At 51.5% G+C, this 19,957-nt stretch overlaps 1 protein-coding gene across 3 annotated transcripts; it reads right to left on the bottom strand.

The window, feature by feature from the left end:
- Positions 1 to 3,582: 3,582 nt before the first annotated feature.
- Positions 3,583 to 14,367, bottom strand: Ackr2 (atypical chemokine receptor 2). 3 transcript variants are annotated; one of them, XM_026779515.1, is made up of 2 exons: positions 14,360 to 14,367; positions 3,583 to 4,964 (listed from the first exon to the last, which is right to left on the bottom strand). In XM_026779515.1, the coding sequence occupies exon 2, from the start codon at positions 4,952 to 4,954 to the stop codon at positions 3,806 to 3,808; it is 1,149 nt and encodes a 382-aa protein (XP_026635316.1). In that variant the 5' UTR covers positions 4,955 to 4,964; positions 14,360 to 14,367; the 3' UTR covers positions 3,583 to 3,805. The 3 variants fall into 3 exon arrangements, with proteins under 3 accessions (XP_026635316.1, XP_005348275.1, XP_026635317.1); XM_005348218.3 differs by lacking the exon at positions 14,360 to 14,367 and adding an exon at positions 11,760 to 11,781; XM_026779516.1 differs by lacking the exon at positions 14,360 to 14,367 and adding an exon at positions 7,076 to 7,121.
- Positions 14,368 to 19,957: the final 5,590 nt, after the last annotated feature.

The following is a 19,957-nucleotide window of genomic DNA, read 5'->3' as shown; positions in this document are numbered from 1 at the left end:
GCTATTTTCAGTTTGACAGGACATAGGAGGGAGGGAGGGAGGGAAAATGAAGGGGGGGGAGTAGAGATGCCGTTCCGGCTATTTTCAGTTTGACAGGACATAGAATCTAACTTGTGGTGGACGTGTGTGGAGTTCGTAGATTGGCTGAGCAGGAAGGCGAGGTAAGAAGGCTGCCCTGACTGCGGGTGGCACCATCCTGTGGCCAGGGTAGCCATGAATAAAAGGGAGAAACCAAGCTGAGCACAGTGTCCATCTCTCTCTGCCTCCTGACTGGGTGTGATCTGACTTCCCCTATGAGGGACTGTACCTCAAATTGTGAACCCAAGTAAACCCTTCCTTCCTTCAGCCACTTTCTCTTCACGAAAAAAATGAACGAATGTGCCCCCTGAAGTATTCCCTGAGCATCTGCTATACGCCACACCCTGGGAGCAGCATGTGAGCTGAAGACTTATAAATGAGCACCTCCGCGGCCCTGGGAAAGCAGCCGTCCACCATCCTGCCCTCCATTTCACTTACATGGGGTTCCTTTCCTGTGCTGTGCTGTGCTTTCTCTTCATTGTGCTATAAGGGGTGAGCCACCTGTGAGGGGTTCTGTGAGGCTGGGGAAGCCTTGGGGACTGAAGGCTCCCTGGAGAAGGAAGCCTGCATTGGGCAGGGCGGCAGGGAGCAGGGATCCACATGGGGGCGGGGCAGAGTGGGGCTGCCGCAGGAGTTAAGGTGAAGCCAGCACTGGGGAGTTGTCAGCTTACTTCACTTCTTGACAACCAGACCTCACACCCTCCCGTTTTAGTTTCATGCTCTATCCAGTAAGTCCCGGTTGCCCACGCCCCACTGACTTTGCCTAGGTCACACGTCTGTCCCCAAAGAATCATGTGACCATGAAGATCTAAAATTGTAATTGCTCTATGCATTAGTCAGCTTCCTGCTGCTGCAACAAAAGACCCAGGGTCATCAATGACCAAAGAGAAAGGATTTGGGCTCAGCATCGGGAGGCTGTAGTCCTGTAGCTTTGGGATGCTGGCGGTTGGGCCAGATGGCAACGCACGGAATGAGCACACGCAAAGGGAGACACTGGTGAGGGCCAAGGCTCCAGCGTTTCCTTCAAGGGCCTGCTCGGAGGTTTCTCCACTACTCAGCAGTAACACCTGGGACCAAACGTTAACACGGGAAACTCAGAGGATGCTGATCCAAATCAGAACAGTCTAAGACTCCCCCTGGAGCACAGGGCAGGGCAGCTTCTCCCAGAGCAGGTAGGATTAGCTTGGGAGATAAGGGAGAACACACGTGACCAGAAGCAAACTTTATTACAGAGGGAGCAGGACAGACGAGAGGCGCACGGAGTGGTGAGTGTTCGGGGAAACGGAGGAGCTGGAGGGTGAAGATGCCTGGATACAGCTGAGAAAGCGCTGGCCTTGGGAGGCACAGTCAAGGAAGCATCTGCCACACAGGGACCGGAACCTGAGTCCAATCCCCAGTGTCAAAGAGCCAGGCTTGGTGCATATAGCTGTGCAGCCTCAGGGAAGGGGGAGACAGGGATCTGCCTTGACCAGGGAGAGACCTTGTCTCAAAAAACAAAGGTGGATGTATGTACTGGCACATACATATTCATTGCGCACATGCACACCCACTCACACACGCACATCCATGTGCACGCACACACAAGTCCTGGCCTTCATGCCAAGCAATGTTGTTGTAGTTATGGGCTCATCCTGTGTAGACTGACAGGGTTCTCTGTGACCTTTCCTTACATGTGTATATCATGCTTTGTCCATGACATACATGCTCCATGCCTTCCTCCCTCTGCTCTCCCTCTCCTACTTCCTACTCTCTCGTCTTAGCTTCCACGACATAGAGGAAATACGTGATACTCCTGTAAGCCTGGCTTCCGTCACTTGACTCAACCAGAACACTATCATTTTCCGGCTTCTCCTCCTCGTCTCCTTCAAGGCTGGGTAATGCCCTATAGTGTGTTTACGGTGTTTTCCACGTGTTTGTTAATTGCTGGGCAGCTATGCTGATTCCCATCCTGGCTATCGTTGAAAACGACATGATAAACATGATGCACGGTTGTCTCCGGAGTTCGCCGACTTCACTTCCTTCAGGGACATGCAGGGGTTTTATTGATGGGTCATTAGCAGTTTTCAGTTCTTTAACCAACAAATTCCTGCCCACAGCGACTGTACCAGTTTACCCAGCAGCAGTCACTAAGGGTCCATCTTCCCCGTGTCCCACCAGAGTCCATGGTTCTGCTGTTCTTGTAACTTCTCTGGAAACACTGACCAGGGTGAGGTAGACCTGCAGCATCATCCGATTTGTGTTTCCTTGACAGACAAGGGTGCAGAGTGCCTTTCATGTGTTTATTGAACATCTGTTCTTTTAAGAAATGCCTGTTCAGACCACTCACCCATATTTTTTTATTGGATTATTTGACCTTGTCAATTTTTCAGTCCCCTGTGCAGTCTGGATATTGGCCCTGTTAGGTAAAAGTGAGCTGGGTTAAAGAGACCGATGAAGCCGTCTTTTTAACCTGACCTTTGCCCCTGTGCCTTGGAGACTATAACACCATGTAACTTCGTGCAATCCTGCTTCTCAGTTCCTGCTCCTGTTTCCTGGAGTAGTGCAACTTTGCTCAGAAAGTCCTTGCCTCTGATGATGTCTTGGTTGTTTCCCTGTGCTTTTCCTTTGGGTCAAAGCTTTAGGTCTACCGAGTCTTTGATCCACTTTTAGCTGCTCTTGCACCTGATGAGAGATAGGATCTTGTTTTAATCTCCCACACCTGCAAACCCAGTTTTCCCAGCAGGACGTGTTGAGGGGCTGCCTTCTCCCCAGCAGGATGTGTTGAGGGGCCGCCTTCTCCCCAGCAGGTCTTTCGGAAAGTTCAGAGAAAGCCTTGAACTTGACTGACAGAACTCTGAAAGACTGAAGGTCCTGACATCAGGCCCGAGCTGGGATGGTTCCTGCCTTCCTCCTGCCAGATGTGCGCCTGTTGTGCTGTTCTCTGACTGGAGCACCTCCAATGCCTTCAGACGACAGCTCTGGAGCTACTGTCTAGGCTAGGAAGGTGTAGACCCCTCTGAGTTACACAGAAAAGGGCCCTGGTGAGGAGAGCACCTGTGGCTCTTCCCAAAAATGCCACAGAGAAAGAACTCGTCACTCACACTCCACAGACACTTTCTTCTGTGGCATGGGTTTGAGTGTAGCTGTGACCACACAGTAAGAGCCTCCCTCCGTGGCTCTGCAGGGTAGATGGGCTTAAGGCAGTGGATGCCACAGACAGGAGAAATCTGTGGACTGGGTGTAAGTGGTCAGGGCAGATGCCAATGGTCTAGAGCATCGGGGATGCAGGCAGGGCATGAAGTAGGGTGGGCATGGGGCCCCTCGCCAACACCGTGAGATCTGAGCCATGACCCCAAGAACAAAGGAATGAGCCATCGCTCCCCAAGGGGACTACTGTCCAGGCAGGTGGCATGGCTGAGCTCTCCCTACTGGGAGGGGAGACCAGGGAGCCCTGCACCCAGAAACTAGGAAGGAGCATGGCAGAGGTGAGATCATAGGCTGGTCACAAAGCCCTTGAAGCCCGAGTAGAATGACCTCACTGGCTGCTGGGGGCCCAGAAAGCCACAGAAGCAAAGATCATGGGGACCATTGCAGCGAATCAGCAGACAGCATGGGGTCCAGGGAGATGGAGGAGGGGGCAGCCGTGAGCAAGAACCGCTGGTGGTTGAGAATCACGGGACCAAGCAGTGCAGTCATGAGGGCCCTGAGAGGGAGCAGTGTTCTTTCCGGAATGGCGCAGCCCAGCCACTCAGGCCTGATCAGTCCCCGTATGCCCCTTGTTAAGGGAGTCATCAGCCTGCCTCTCTCCCAGGTCATTCATACTGACCACATCTTCTTGGGCAGTAACCCTGCTGCTCTCCGAATGGCTAGATGGCAGGGCCTGGGCAGGGCCAGGGTCCCGGTGCCATCTCAGCACGGCAGCCAGGAGAGCTTTCAGATACCGCCGGAAGCGGGGGCTGGAAAAGGCGTAGAGGATGGGTGTGAAGCAGCAGTGGAAGAAGGCCAGGCTCTCCGTCACCTGCATCGTGTAGTCCAGAGAGTGGCTGATCTGGCAGTTCCCGAAGACGTGCAGGTCCAAGAGCGAGTGCAGAAACACGGTGAGGTTGTACGGGAACCAGAGCAGGAAGAAAGCTACCACCAGGGCTGCGGCCATCCTCAGAGCCCGGCCCTGGCCTGGTGGCCTCAGCCTGACCAAAACACAGCCGATGCGGGAGTAGAAAAAGACCATGGCCAGGAGTGGGAGGAGAAACCCCAGAAGGTTCTGCTGGAAGCGCAGGTAGAGCTTCCAAACGGTCGCGTGTCCACCAAAATCTGCGTAACAGTGCCACATGCCATCTGAGGTCTGGTGGACCTTGACAAAGACCATCTCTGGGACAGAGATGGCCAGGGCCATGGTCCACACTGCGGCAATAAGGAGCAGGTTCCTGGACCGGGTCTGCGGTCTGTGGAGAGGCTGGGCATGAACGATCTCCAGGTATTTGTTCAGGCTCACACAAGTGATAAAGAAGATGCCGCTGTAAAAGTTAATCGTGTAGAGAACGCTCACCACCTTGCACATGAAACTGCCAAAAACCCAGTGCCAGACCACAGAGATGGCCCAGAAGGGCATCGTCACTACAAACAAGAGGTTGGAGATGGCCATGTTCAGCAGGTAGAGCTCGATCATCCGTCTTCGCGGTGTGTAGCGGAGAAGTACCACCAGGAGGAGGAGGTTCCCAGCCGAGCCCAGCACAAAGATCAGGCTGTAGATGACAGGCAGAAAGACTCTCCCAAAGGAAAGGACCTCATCCTTCTTGCAGACCAAGACGGTCACATCCTCCAGGTAATCATAGTCGTAGACGGAGCTGCTGTTCTTGGGGCTGGTGGTGAGTGGCAGGGGGGAGGCTTTGGTGGGCATGGCTGAAGTTCTGCAGGAAACAAAAAGCCATAGTGAGAGCCTGGGGAAAGAGCTCGGTGGGGTGAGGCCCCTCCCCCGGGCAGGCATGAGGGCCTCAGCGCAGATGCCCAGACCCATGTGAAGCCGGAGGCAGCGGTACATCTATAATCCCAGAACTCCTACAAAGAGACAGGAGACAGAGACAAAAGCCTCAGCAGCTCAAAGGCCAGTTAGCCTGGGGTACCCGACCGCAGAGAAGACAGAGACATGCGTTTGTCCTCCGACATCCACTGGCCTGCCCGTACTCACATACATGAACATGTAAACACATGCAAACACAAAGATTAAAGAGAGAAACCTAAACTATGAACGACTGTGTCCCCTCAATCCCTGAGCCCAAATAATGCACCTTCCTTAAGTTGATATTGTTCTTCTTTAAAAAAAAAAAAAAGGATTGTTCTTCTTAAAACACGGGGCACAGGACAGACACACACGGCGGAACAAACACAGACATGACATGGCGGCTCCCACGTGGGTCCACTTTAATGGGGGAGGGGAACACAAGAGGGCGGGGAGGGACGTGCAGGACACACGAGGAAAGGCGAACGAGAGAGAGAGCCTCGTGTGGCCCTGCCTTTTTAATGGGGAGCGCAAGGGTGTCTGGGAAGGATGTCCCATACCTGTGCGCAGGTGTGCGCACAGGTATCCGTAGTCCAGGAGGAGTCTGGGAGTTGTAGTTTCCAAAGGAACAACAGATATTTTTCCGAGGCTGTGGCTAAATACCTGAACAGCAACCCGAGGTGGTGCCACTCAGCATGCATGGTACAAGTTGGGGTGACTTGCGGATAGACACTGCATCTCATTGAGCAGGTTAAGGGGAGCATTGTCTAACCAGGGCTGTCACTTCCCCAGAGGTTTTAATATGTGGGTTCAGTTTTGCCAGCATGTGAACACAGAATAGCCAGAATCTGGCCGTTGTCAACAGTCGGTGGGGTAGCATGGTTGGTATATATTAGCCTGGAAGTTTTCAGTGCATGTGCCCAGGAGAGTAGCAAATGCCAAAGTGATTTCCAGAATGCTCTGGTATGAGAACTGGACACCCACCCCACTCACACTGACTCGCGGAGTCCAGAACCAGAAGAGGGTCATCAACTCAGACCAGCGCCTCCACATTTGGCTCCAGAGACAGCAAGTCTGCTGAGTAGGCAGAGACTACAAGCCCAAAGCAAGGCTGGCTTATACAGCCAGCTCCAGGCCACCCAGGACTACACAGGGTTTAGTTTAGAAACACAAACAGACTTTAAAAAAAAATGTTGGTAGTCAACTGACTTCTGTCTCCTCTGTTCCCCTCTTTATTGACAACGCAAGAGGTTCCTCCATCTTGTATTCTTGCTGAAGCCATTTTAGGCTTGACTAGAATTTGATCTCCTTAGTGGAGAATGCCATAGAAGAATTGCCTAAGTATATTCTAGAACTCGGAGGTCAAGATGCCCCAGCTAACTTAACTGGTTAAATTGTCTGCCTGTGCAGAAGCCCTCTCCCTCCAGCTAACTGCTCATCTTGGCTTCTGTTAAACTGCTTACTGGAGTGGAGCGCCCCTACCCTACCCTTGCCCTGCCCTGCGGCATCTGCCAAGTGAAAAGCCGGGGCGTTGGTTTTGCCTTCGAAAACCCCTTGATTTGGACACTCTGTGCTACACGTAGGTTCTGAATGCCTGAGTGTAGACCTAGTCAGCTGAAATAAAGACTTTCAATTGGCTACAAACTGTTTGGGCGGCCATCTCTGGGAGACTCCCCATTACACCACCACAGACTAAGATCCTGACTGTGCAACCCCGCAGCAGATTTGTAACTTTGTATCACTCTCCCCTACACCTCTTGTCTGTCATGCCACCTCCCAACACATCAATGCGGCTAGCTGGTCCATAGGGACCCAGACTCATGGCTATTCCAGGCATATTTGTTTCAAGGGCTTCTGGCCCGGAGCTGTAGCTGGATTCCTTCTCTGCATGCCTTGCAGCGCAGGTATCTTTTGAGCCAGTCCCCTGAACTGTATTAAAGCTTAGATGGAATATGGATTGCTCAACCGTGCTGTCTGCAGGGGTAGCTGGTAGCAGCTGGGCTTGGTTGCACTCTGGCTTACCTCCTGCTTGCAGTGTCTGGACTCTGAGCCCAGCCAGAGCGCTGGTGTTAGTTTCAAATTGGTGCCTCCTTTTTTCTGCTCCCTTTCCAGTTCCCCTGCTGTTCTGGCTTTCCTCTCTTCTCAGAATTCTTTCTCCTTGTTGCCCTGGCTCCTCTCTTGCAGAGTTGTGGGAAGCGGTGCGTCTCTGCTTCTCTAATGAGAATCTGCCTTCGAGGTTTAAAAATACCCACAGCACACATGATTCTCTGCAGTCAGTGTACCATGCAGAGGCTCCCCAGCGCTTCTTCCGCCACAGAATACATCCTCACCCATCCAGCCTCTTCCACACCTTCTGTGATTGCTCATTTCTCAACTCTGTGAGGCCTGCATTTCCCACACACATATATCTGGTGGTTCGATGTATAGTTATTTTGAGAATCTGCATGCTAAATGCCATGGCGGTGGGGCATTTTTCCTGGGCCTTCGACTAAGCTCAGAATGCATGGTGACCACACTTATTAATATCCCTCCAACGGCTTTTGAGCCTCTTTACTCTGCATACCAGCCGGCAAGGTTATTGTTTTGCATTTTGTATTTTGTTTATGTTTTTATGTAGCCCTGGCTGGCCTGGAACTGGCTGTGTAGACTAGGCTCACTTGATCTGACTCTCGCCTCTGCCTCCCTGCTTTCTGTCTCTTTCGTCTCTTACTGGTATGGTGTGATCCGACTCAGGGGTTGGACTCACATTTCCCTGAAGTTACTAATGTTATCTTTGGGGGAGTATGGTTAGGGTGTACTATTGACCACTACGTGTCTCCTTTTGAGAAATAGCTTCATCCTCTCTTGTCTTTTGTTTGTTTTGTTCTGTTTGCTTTGATTTGTTTTGGTTTTGAACTTGCCTTGCAGCAGAGGCTGACCTTGAACTCCTGCTCCTCCTGCCTGCTTCTCCCAAGCACTGAGATTGCAGGCTTGTACTATTATGCCTAGCTAATCATTTGCTCATTTTAAGATCAGATAGTTTGGGAGAGGGTAATGGCTTAAAGGTCCTTATATATATACTCCTGGTATTAATCCCTTGTCAGATGAATAATTCATATTTTTTTTGCTACCCTGTAGGCTCCCTCATCACTCCTCTGCACTGTTTGATAAAGTCCATTTTCCCCACCCCAGCCTCTAGTTTGGGTCTGTGCTTTTGCGGTCTTGTCTAGAAAACCTTCACCCACACCTATGTACTGCTATGTAGCAAAGCATGAGACTTGCATGAACCATAGCGTGGGTGAACATGAGACTAGCATGAACCATAGCGTGGGTGAACATGAGAATAGCATGAACCATGGCATGGGTGAAGTGAACTTAAATTGTGCTCAATTCTGTGCTGCCTTACAGAAAAAGAGAGGTGGGGGCAGGTACAGAGGCAGAAAAAGAGAACAGTATTTAGGGTGACTGTCTGATATCTGTCAGTCATCACTTTGACCACCTAATGTAGCTTATCTGACTAGCAAAGTGGGCATCCCCTTCCTTACACTACACACACACACACACACACACACACACACACACACTGCAGTGTGTCTGTCTTGAAGTTGCACACTTAGACAAAGAGGATGCCCTTCCTTCATAGCAGAAGATGACTCTTTGATCAAGAATATAGGACTAACTTCACTCCCTGTTAGAATCCAAGGGGAGAGGCCTTTAAGTCCAACACATTGTGTGTAGCTCACCAGTGGGGAGGGCTTTGGAGGAGAGAGGGGAGGGAGGGGGCACTACAGAGGGTCTGCGGGCTGGCGATGCTAATGAGCCATGAAATACATACCAGTTCCTCCTAAACATCATCTGTACTTTGTTCCCTGTTTTCCAGACCCACTAGGGTGAGCATCTCATGCACTCAGTGGCAGCTTGTACTCATATTTATTTATGCCTTTAGTGGGTGGGAATCTCATTCCATAAGAAGTTGGGGGATTGTAGTGATCCCCCTGCCTGGCTTCTCAAGTGCTAGAGTGCCGGCACACACTGCCATAACTTGGTTTTTGTAAGGAGGCTTATGTGGTATGGGTTTTACCTTTTTCATGTATGCTGCTTTCTCCAGTTCCTTCTTATAGAATTTTGTGGGCTTCTTTTTTTTATTTTTATAAGAAGAATTTTGAAAGCGTTGCTGGCTCGAGAGGCCCAAGTGGGACTCTGAGCACATATGAGTTTGGAAGGAATGGACTGGGTGGGGACATCACCCCTCCCATGGAACGCTGGAGACTCCCTCTCCGTCAGCCTCTGCCCCACCCTTGGGCCCCTATCTAATAGCACGGGGACCAGATGCTGGGCAAGCCGTAAACACGTCTGGGAAGTCGTTTCCTGGCTGGCCTCAGAGGTGGCTCTGAGTGCCTCCCCTTCCTGGGCTGGCATCCGGAGCTGAGCTGAGGAGGGGTACAGGTGGAGAGAGCCCTTCTGAGGCTCAGGGCTTGTCAACAAGGATGCCAGTAACTGCACCCTTGCTGTTCTCTGCAGCTCTGCACCTGCTGCCCTGGCCTAGATCTGATTTCTCAAAGACCCTGACTTTTGCTTTAGCAAACATGCAACCTAACAGATGCTGAGATCAAAGTCGGGGACAGCAGCTCTACTTGGGCCTGAGCCACTTCTGAAGGTCTTCCCCCCCTTGAGGATTCTGGGACGCTCTCCAGGTTCTCTGAAGCAATAGGCCTCTCCCAACACTTCCATCCACACTACCCGACTGATTCAGCAACTCTGTCCTTGTACACTGCATGGACGGCACGTGCCTCCCTGGCCACTGTGCAGTCCTGTAACTCACAAGAACGAGTGTGAGCACTGGTCATCTTTATCCCCTTATATTCACTGGCTTCTCCATCAGAACCTCGAGCAGAATGAGTAGTTCCCTTCTTGGGGTAAGTTTGTGGGTACTAAAGGAGACTGCAGGGAAAACTTTGGGGGATCCAGAGAATCGCTTAAGGACGTCCAGTCAGAGGGCCTACAAGTTTAGGTTCCGCTAAGCTCACTGTGTCCCATAAAGCTAGGGACGCAGAGGCACATGAATTTATCTGTGGGACAGTAAGGTTGTTATATCTACGCTGGGATGTAGCTGAGCTGTTGGTGCCACAGGTTTGGCTCTCAGTGCTGTATGGCTGTGGTGCGTGCGCATCTTCAATCCCTGAACTCAGGAGGATCACAAGTTCAGGATCATCCTCAGTCACACAGAAAGTTCAAGATGAGACTGAGGTACATTAAATCTTGTCTCAAATAAAATAGGATAGAATAAAATAAAATAAAACCTCCAAAAACAAAAACAAAAAGCACAGCTCCATCCACGTGGCATGTGGCCTTGTGGGCTGCACCGCGTGAGCTCACTCTCAGGGACAAGTGGCTTTGAGAGCCGTGACGTGTGACCTAAGCATGCCTGGAACTTCCTCCCAGGATGCTCAAAGGCTGCTCCAGTGACTTCCATGTCCCAGAGTGTTGAAAGAAAGAGCCGCTTGTTCGTCCCAGTCGCCCAGAACTGAAATAATCACACAGAAACTGTATTATTTAAATCACTGCTTGTCCCATTAGCTGTAACTTTTCATGGGCTAACTTTTACATCTTAATTTAAACCATTTTTATTAATCTGTATTTTGCCACGTGGCAGTGGTTTACCAGCAAAGATTCAGCATGTCTGACTCTGGTGGCTCCATGGCATCTCTCTCTCTGACTCCACCCTTCTTTCTCCCAGCATCCAGTCCAGTTCTTCCTGCCTACCTAAGTTCTGCCCTATCAACAGGCCAAGGCAGTTTTCTTATCCATTAAGGTAATCACAGCACACAGAGGGGAATCCCACATCACCAAAGGGTGAAACAGGCATGATGAGGTAACACCCAATTCCAAAGCCATGGATGAGCTGGTGGACTGAAAACTCAAGGGAGAACTGCCATGCCTTAGTCTTTCAGCAGACAAACTTAAGTTTGAAGGATACGACTCCTTCAATGGAGCTTCCAGCCTGAGCAACGTAGGCCAGAGAAAAGTCGGACAATGGAGCCAGCCCCTGCAGCTGTGCAGCTGGCACGTGGCCTTGGCAGGCAGGCAGTCTGCGAGCTTTTCACAGTGATCAACACTGTGGTCAGTTCTGGGAGAACTGAGTGTGGCAAAGGCCACCGTGGGGGGTTCCCCACGCTTGGATACCCTGCACTAAACTCAGGTTGCCTATTCAACCTGAACTCCAAGATCTGAGATCCAGAGCTGCTGACAGGCATCCCTCCTTCCGCTGCCCTGGATCCAGGCCAAGAACTTTTTATTTTGTTTGTTTGGTTGGTTTTGGTTTTGGTTTTTCAAGACAGAGTTTCTCTGTAGCTTTGAAGTCTGTTCTGGAACTTGCTCTGTAAACCAGGCTGATCTGGAACTCACAGAGATCCACCTGTCTGTGCCTCCCAAGTGCTCGGATTAAAGGCATGCGGCACCACCGCCAGGCACCCAGCCAAGAGCTCTAAAGAACGGTGTCAGGTGGGTAGTTTGCCCAAGGGGCTGACCTCCATCCATTCCAGCAGAGTGTGCTATGGATGGTGCAACCCAAAAAAATGTGCAAACTGCTCAAACAAACAAGACCTCACAGGCTCCGCAGCTAGTGGAATGTAAAAGCAGCCCATCTGGCCACTTCTAGTGGACAGGGCCTTTCCTCCCTGAAAGCCACCCCTCCCTGCAGCACCCCTGCCCAGTCCCCAGCACTCACACAGGGTACTCCTGGCTGGCCTTCCTTCACCTTCCAGACACAGAGCTGGCTTCTCCTAAGTGTGGGGGCTCCAAGGGTGACGGCCATCTCCGGCACTCCTCGGTACAGGCCTGGCATCGGAACAAATGACGGCGGTGTAAATGGTGTGGCCGCCTCCTCTCCTCCCTCTCTTCGCTCATTTTTTCCTTTCTGATTTTATTTCCTCCAGGCACAGCTCGGGCCAACTTCGCCCCTGCCACCTCAGGATCCTGTGATCCAGAACGCGGCCAGCACAGAGCCTCAGGCTATCCAACCCTCCCTGGGAGACTCTCTGGTTGTTCTGGGGAACGACTCTTGCTCGGCTTCTCATGGCCCCTCTAGCCCTCAGCCCAGAGTTGTGGCATTCTCGATATCCTTGGCCCAACAGTAGCTAAAGACATCCAGTCAGCCCCAGCCACTAGATGCAGGAACATCCTCCATCCCCAGAATAGCTACACAGATAGGTTGCTCCAGGCACCAGAAGCCTGTCTCTAGGGGGCTGTGGGTAGTACTGGCTCTCTCCTTCCTCTCTCCATCACGGGTTTGAGAAACCATCAGTTCTCAATCCTAGCTGCATGTGTAGCCACACCCTACAGTCACACATTGCTCAGAGCAGGCCAGGGTCTGTTCTCAGGGTTTCTCACCTTTGTTCATTCATTCCGTCTCTGGAACAGTACTATGGCGGGTTGTCTCTATGCTCCGTTCCCGTTTGTTGAGCCCTTCGCTCGCTGCACGAGCTGGCCTCAGACTTGCTAGCCTCTTTGTGCACTCTGAGCACTGGATTACACTTTCTACACTACACTAACTGCTCCTTTTTTTAAACATTTTTCTCTCTCTTTTTTATTTTATGTATGTCAATAATTTGCCTAGATAGATGGATGTATACCTCGTGTGTGCCTGGTGGCCATGGAAACCAGAAGAGAGTGTCAGATCCCCTGGAACTGGAGTAACAGAGTTAGGAGCCACCCCTTGGGTTCTGGGAACTGAAGCTGGGACGTCTGGAAAAGCCTTTGACTGCTGAACCATCTCTCCTGCCCCAACATGCTATTTTTCTTGATGTCTAAAATAACATGTGTCCAGGGCTGGGGAAAGTCTGTAAAGTGTTAGCCTTGCAAGCCTGGGGACCTGAATTAGGTCCCCGACACTCATGTAGAAAGCTGGGCTTGGTAGCATGACACCTGTAACTCCTGTCCTGAGGAAGAAGAGGCAGGATGGACACACTGGCTAGCCAGACAACCCTAATCAGTGGGCTCCAGACCAGTGAAAGACCCTGTCTCAAACAAAACAAAACAAAACAAAACAACAACAACAACAACAACAACAAACAGACAAATGACCCCTAAGGAACAATACCCAGTACCGGTGCCAGACACGGTGGCACACACCTTCAATCTGAGCACTTGGGCGGCAGAGGCAGATGGATCTCTGAGGTCAAGGCCAGCCTGGTCTACAGAGTAAGTTCCAGGACAGCCAAAGCTACACTAAGAAACCTTGTCTCAAAAAAAACTAAAAACAAAAACAAAAAACAACACCCAAGGTCAAGCTCCAACCTCCACAGCCACGTGTCACACACAAATAAATATAATGTAAAATGTGCAATATAAACATGAGAAAAGTCAGACGTGATGCAAAGTCTCTCCAAACCCCTCCCTGGAAGATATGACTTTCAGGTCAGGTCGGTCGGTCTGTCTGTCTCTCTTCCTGCCCAGAGCGTGTCTGCAGCCACAGCTGGTCTAGAAGGACCCGCTTAACCAGTCTCCACAGGGTACGACCCCCCCCCACACACACCAAGCTCCCAGCTCCCTAGGCTGCCTGGGAGACTGCACTTCTCAGGGTTTCCTAGCTTCCTGGGAATGTCTGGGGTGCTGATAACCAAAGGAAGCAGCCACCCTCCCAGAGCAGCCCTCCATGGGAAAGCAGGCCCTCCCCAGCCCCAAACTCTCCCCCTGCTCTTTTTTTTAACCTGTTTTTTTTTTAACCTTCCCCATTGTCATTTTGCTGAATTATCTCCACCACCCCTAAAGACAGAAAGCAGATCAGGATCCGTGCACTTTCCAGAGACTGGGGAACCCCTGGCTGGTCACTGAACCTCTATGAGCCAAAGATCTCTCACCTGGGACCACTGAGCTGTGCAAGCCTCTGACCTTCTGTTTAAACCCAAGCTTCACGTAGGACCCCAAAGATGAGCCTGGAGAGGAGGTCACCGGGCCCCTTTTTTGTCCCTCTTTCAGTGTGGCCACGTTGAATAAATCTCTCTCTGCTTTTTATTACTGCCTCTCTAACTGGCATACTGGGAAATAGTAGCTGGGTCTGCCGTAGACGGAATGTCAGGACCCAGGCTCTGAACCTAACTCCAGCAAAATGAGTGGATCTCAGAGTGGGGTGGATCTCAGCCCTGAGAGAGAGGAACCCCCCATCTGAGGCCCAACCCTTGGAATCCACAACGCGGGGTCCCAAAGAGGGGAAGAGCTCCCCCTGGGGTAGAAACTGTTCCATGCCTCCCTCTTCCCAGAGCCCGGTCCAGGCTACCGAGACCACTACAGCCTCAGAACGGCTCCACCCTCCCCAGAGGTCGGCCAGACCTGATTGCCTGGGGACATCCACCGGAGTCTGAGAGGGCCCCGCGGCTGCTGCCTCTTCCTCGGGGACGCACAGAGTGAGTGTGGATCTCCGGACACACATCCTGGTTTCCTGGGGCTGGGGAAGCACGCTCTTCCCTCCCAAGTCCTCCCATCCGCTGCAGTGCGCCAAGCTCTGATGGCCCCCACCCCAGGAAGGAGTGCCCCAAGAACAGCCCAGTGACTCTGAAGAGCACAGTCCCCAATTTCCCAGCAGCTGGGTCAAGCACACTAACTCAAACCCAGCAGCTTGTGTTCAACATCCTGGCCACCTGGCTGGTCCTCCCAGCACTCAGCTCTGTCCATCCTTGACCCCTTAGTGGGATGCCCCAACTGTGCTGTGTCTGCGCAAATTAGCAGCAAAGAGACAGCCTCGCCTCCCAGGCTCCCTTCACCGTCCTTCCTCTCCCTTCTCTCTCACTTCTTGGTGGTTCTATTTTGCAGTCTGCTCTCCCTCAACTGCGGGGAACCTTTCCTGCAGCAGGACAGAGGAGAATAGATGAGCGTGGGCGTACAGCGTGCTGCTAGCTGTATGCTCAGCACTGAGGTCCAGGAGCTTCTCCTCCAGGCCAGGCCCCTGCCACAAGTCAGCCATAAACATGGCTGGAGCAGGCTGCACTGTTGCATTCGCGGAGCTGGCCTTGCATGCTTTGCATCTTCCAGCCACGCAGAGAAGCTGTCCCAGCTGTCTGATTAGTTCATTGTGGAGGCAGAGCTGAAGCTGGCCCCCTGCCTCCAACTCATAGTGAGGGGGCCATAGGTGTGTGCCACCCACTCCATTTGTGCTGTTTGGGGGAAAGAGTCACACTTTGTGGTCCAGGTGACCTCAGACTCCCTACACCACCCTCCTGTCTCTGGGGGTACAGCCTCTGTCGGCAGTGGATTTAGGTGGGGTTCTTCCTTCAGACATGAGAAGTGACCATAAACTTGGGCGTTTGCCTTTTTCTAACTCCACAGACCACCAGAGTGGGGGACAAGATCTGACAGGTCTCCTCTCAGACAGAAGAGTCCCAGACCTTCCGTGAGGCTAAATACCAGTTATCAGTGGATCAGCAAATAAGGCCCAGAGAGGGTTCAACAAGAGCCCAGAGCCTGTTTCCCTCCTAAAAAACACCTAAATTTCTAGGGCCTGGTCTCCTTCCTCACCCACCCCTCTCCAGTATTCCTGTACAGAAGTCAGTTAGCTTTTCCCATTAGTGCCATGGAACCACAACAGAGAGATCAAATGATTGCGAATGAACATGAACCCATACTATTGACTGACTCACAGACGCCACAGTCTGGACATGGTCTGAACATGTCCCAGACACTTATATTCTGGAAGTTTAGTCTCCAAGGTGGTATGCTCAGAGGAGGTGGGTGGGACCTTAAGAGACAGTCTCAAGGGAGGCAGTTGGGTTCTGGAGGAGGGTAGTGTTGGAGGAGGTCTCAAGAATGGGTTGTTACTAAATGGAATGAGGTCAATTGTGTGAGCTGTTGCTCCTGCTTGGCCATGTGATGTAAAGCCATCTGCCTTGAGGCTTCTCGCCAGAGTAGGTCGGATATTGGCCCCATACCACACACTTGAACCTCCAGTATTTAAAATGTGTGTGCGTGTGTGTGTGTGTGTGTGTGTGCGCGCGCGCATGCACATGTCACAGCACACATGTGGAGGTCAGAGAACAACTTGTAAGACTCAGTTTCTCTCCTTCCACCATGTAGGTTCCAAAGGTCAAACTCAACTTGGTAGCAAGCATCATCCTTAACCCCTGATCTATCTCTCTGGCTCTCAACCTCTTCCTTCCTTCCCCTTTTTCCTTCCTTCTTTCCTTTAAAATTTACTCTGCATGCATGCATGCATGCATGCATGCCTGCACACCAGAAGAGGGCACCACATCTCATTATAGATGACTGTGAGCCACCTTGTGGTTGCTGGGAGTTGAACTCAGGATCTCTGGAAGAGTAGCCAGTGCTCTTAACTTCTGAGCCATGTCTCCAGCCCGCAGCCTCTTTCTTGATAAAGTGTTAGCGGCTCGTATTTTGTTAGAGCAACATGAAATAAACTAATAACCATATTTAATTCCCTCATGGCATTTGCCTGAGTTTCCTTAGTCCCACCATCCTGAGACGTAGGTCTTGCCTTGCCTTGTCTAGCCCTGATAGGTTTAAAGAATGCTAGCCAGGTCATCCATAGAACTCTATGTTCCCACAAAGATTTTACTCCTTTTTTTCCCTTTTATAATTAGGGAGGATCTGTGGGTTGCTACTCAGAGAACAGGCAGATAACTTGTTTCTTATCATACTGACTTTCGGTCTGCTGGTCACACACACTTCCAGTAACCAACAATGGCCGTGGTGTTGCCAACTGCTGACTTTGAGGCCAGCGGTCTCTCTGCTGTGTTCTCTGGAATTTTACTATAAAAACAGAGTTGGCTCTCCGCTCTCCTTTTTTTTCTTTTCTCTTTTCCAGATCATTACAGACTGGATCACTTCTTTGCTTCTGACTGTCACAATTTATCTTGCTGGCCCAGCTGTCTCCACCCCTGTTTAAATATCTCGACACATCTGTATCCTGTCCATCTGAGATGCAGCCAGAGACTGCCATCTGGCCTCTGTGTCACTCCCCAGCTGTGGCACCATCAATGAGCCACGTTTTGGGGTGCAAAAAAGATGAGTAGGGAAGTTCGCAGTTCTGCATGGGCAGCCAGGTTTCCAGGGAACTCACCCAAGCACTTTCCCAGCAAGGCTGGTCCTTCCCCGAAACTGGGTCCCTGAGACAGAGAGGAAAGGAGCTGCCTGTCCCTGACATCACATTAGTGAAGGCCCAGAGGTTTTGGCCAAGAGGAAGAAATCTCTGGCCTGGGTGTAGACCTAACATTCCAGCTGGGTGGGGTCAATGACCTGGCTAGGAGGCTCAGGAAGGAGGAACTATCTCTAGAAAGGCAGATGCACTTTAAGCAATGCCTAAAAGTTTAGTCCTTTGATGAGACACTAGACTTTTTCTCCTAGAATCCCACCTCCCTACCACAGCCATCCTAGCAGAACCGTCCAGAGGTTCAGCTGGGTCTGCTCACATTTATGAGACCCGCTCACCTTTATGAGGTGCCAGTTTTCTGAGGTCTTTGTTCCTCCTCTTTCTTTCAGAAGCTGGCCAGAACCCATGTAGGTTTTTCTGGCGCTTTGGGGGCTTCTATCCTTTCTCTGAAGCTCCCCTCCCTGCCATGTGACCTCTGTGCTGACTTAACGTGACCGGTGTGACTTTTCCCTTACTCTTCCTTCCCCTTCAGGCAGCTGCTGAAGTTTACAACTTCCTGCCCTGGGGAGTTTCTTTTAAAAAATTGTTCTTGAACTTCCATCTGAGTTGCTCTTGAATTCTTTTATCAATGAAACGAAGAATCCTATGAGAGAGATCCGGCTCCCGCATCAGCCACAGGCCAGGTCCCTCCTTTGCTGTCTAGTCACACAGGCACCAACCTTAGACCTTGCATCCTTCCCGCGTCCACTTCCAGGCCTCTAGAGCGGTGACCAAACCCACCCACATGAACAGCTGGCAGTATTTGCCCCAACTCCTGCAACACTGAGCGGAAGAGCTCTCCACCCCGAGATGGTTACCAGATGTTTTATGCCAGTCATAAAGCCAGGCAGAAAGTTGAAAATGGAACTCTGACCAAACTGGGGGGGGGGGAGGAGAGCTTTGTGCTAGAGGCATTCAGGAAGCCCCCTGGTTCTCTCTTCTGCAGATCCTAGAGCATAAACCTGGGAACCATTGACTATGGCCAACCTTCGTGTCTCCCACAGCCTAGCTCTAGCAACCCACCATGAGTTTCCTGCATTCTCCAGGTCTCCCCAGATCCCTATTCTGATTCCTCCCCAGCTCTGGGGCCAATGAGCTAGTACTGTTCAGGTGCAGCTATGACCCCCTACTAGGTTACAAGTAGCTCTCCCCCACAGCATGCTCAGCACTGAACCCACGCGGGGCGATCTGCAATCTGTCACGGCTTGCCGGCACTTAGAAGACCAGCTGCTGGCACAGGAGCCCTGGGTGGGCCTGCCTTGTCCTATGTCTCACCCTTTCTCCTTTCCCCAGTCTTCCTGGGGTAAGTTCAGCCCGTCCCCACTGAGCGTATGAGGGATCATCTACTCTTCTTCCAGGGTCTCGCCACTCTGGGCCCCTAACCCCACAGCTGCCCCACAGAAAAGGCCCCAAGTGAGCACCGGCTTTTACTCACGTCTTTGAGATGTCTGCTGGCTCCAGAGTGACTCTCTGGCCTTCAATAGCAGCAGGTGGAGCTCTGGGCTGCTGGAAGAAAGGGGTCTACTGATGGGAAGGGATGTAACCCTTCCCACAATTCCCAGCTTCTTGTCCTTGATTCAAAATGCTTGCTTGCTCTCTCTCTCTCTCTCTCTCTCTCTCTCTCTCTCTCTCTCTCCCTCCCTCCCTCCCTCCCTCCCTCCCTTCCTTCCTTCCTTTCCTTCTTTCCTTCCGTCTTCCTTCCTTCCCTTTTTTCCTAGACAGGATTTCTCTGTGTAGCTTTGGAGCCTGTCTGGGAAGTCACTCTGTAGACCAGAGATCTCACACAGATCAGCCTGTCTCTGCCCCTCGAGTACTGGAATTAAAGGCGTGCACCACCACCACCCTCCCAGGACTAGAGAGATGGTTTAGTGCGTAATGTGCCCACATTGCAAGCACAAGGCCCTCGGTTTGATATCTGAAACCCAGGTAAAAAGGCAAGTATGGTGACACCCAACGTGAGCCCTGACAGTGGGGAGGCTGACAGCAAGTGGCAGCATGCAGCCCACCCCTGCCCCCGTCACAGCCTCTCCTGGCGCTGGTGAGTCCCGGCTCAGTGGGAGACTTTGTCTCAAAATCAGGTGGATGATGTCATTGATGCACACGTGTACACACACATAAATGCCATGAGATGGACGCTCTATGCACACTGTGCTGGGGCACACACCCCTTTATACTCCTCCCCTCCTCAAGGAGCCACATGTGTGTTGTGTGATGTTGGACTCTTTGGCTTCTTGAGGGGCCTGCCACCCAGATCACAAATCACAATGAGACTTACTCTTAGTTGTGAATGCCCGGCCTTAGCTTGGCTTGTTTCTTGCCAGATTTTCTTAACTTAAATTAACCTGACTACCTTTTGCCTCTGGTTTTATATTGCTCTATTGATGTATGCTTTACCTCACGTCTTTCTCTGTGTCCTGCTGTGTAGTGGGTGCTGGCCCCAATGCCCTCTCCTTGTTCTCCTGCTCCTCCTTCTCCTCATTTCTCTGCCTGCCAGCCCTGCCCATCCTTGCTTCTGCCTCCTACTGGCTGTTCAGCTCTTTATTAGACCATAGGGTGTTTTAGACAGGCGCAGGAACAGCTTCACAGAGTTAAACAAATGCAGCGTAAACAAAAGTCACACACCTGAAAACAATATTCCCCAACACATATGAGTGGCTGTGGCCCAGGAACATGAATTCAGACATTCCATCGTGGTAAGAGGCTGACGAACTGTGACACACAGCCACAGGACAAGGGACGTCATCGGACAGGCACGTTTCAGATGCTTTGGTGGAGAAACCAGGTAGACC

Source organism: Microtus ochrogaster, chromosome 5 (genome assembly GCF_000317375.1).
Source record: "Microtus ochrogaster isolate Prairie Vole_2 chromosome 5, MicOch1.0, whole genome shotgun sequence".
NCBI lineage: Eukaryota > Metazoa > Chordata > Mammalia > Rodentia > Cricetidae > Microtus > Microtus ochrogaster.
The sequence above is the reverse complement of the archived record's forward strand: the minus strand, read 5'-3'. Positions and strand labels throughout refer to the sequence as shown.

What these genes read in the sequence shown, in the direction of transcription:
- Ackr2 (XM_026779515.1), bottom strand. Translation starts at nt 4,954, where the DNA reads ATGCCCACCAAAGCCTCCCCCCTGCCACTCACCACCAGCCCCAAGAAC.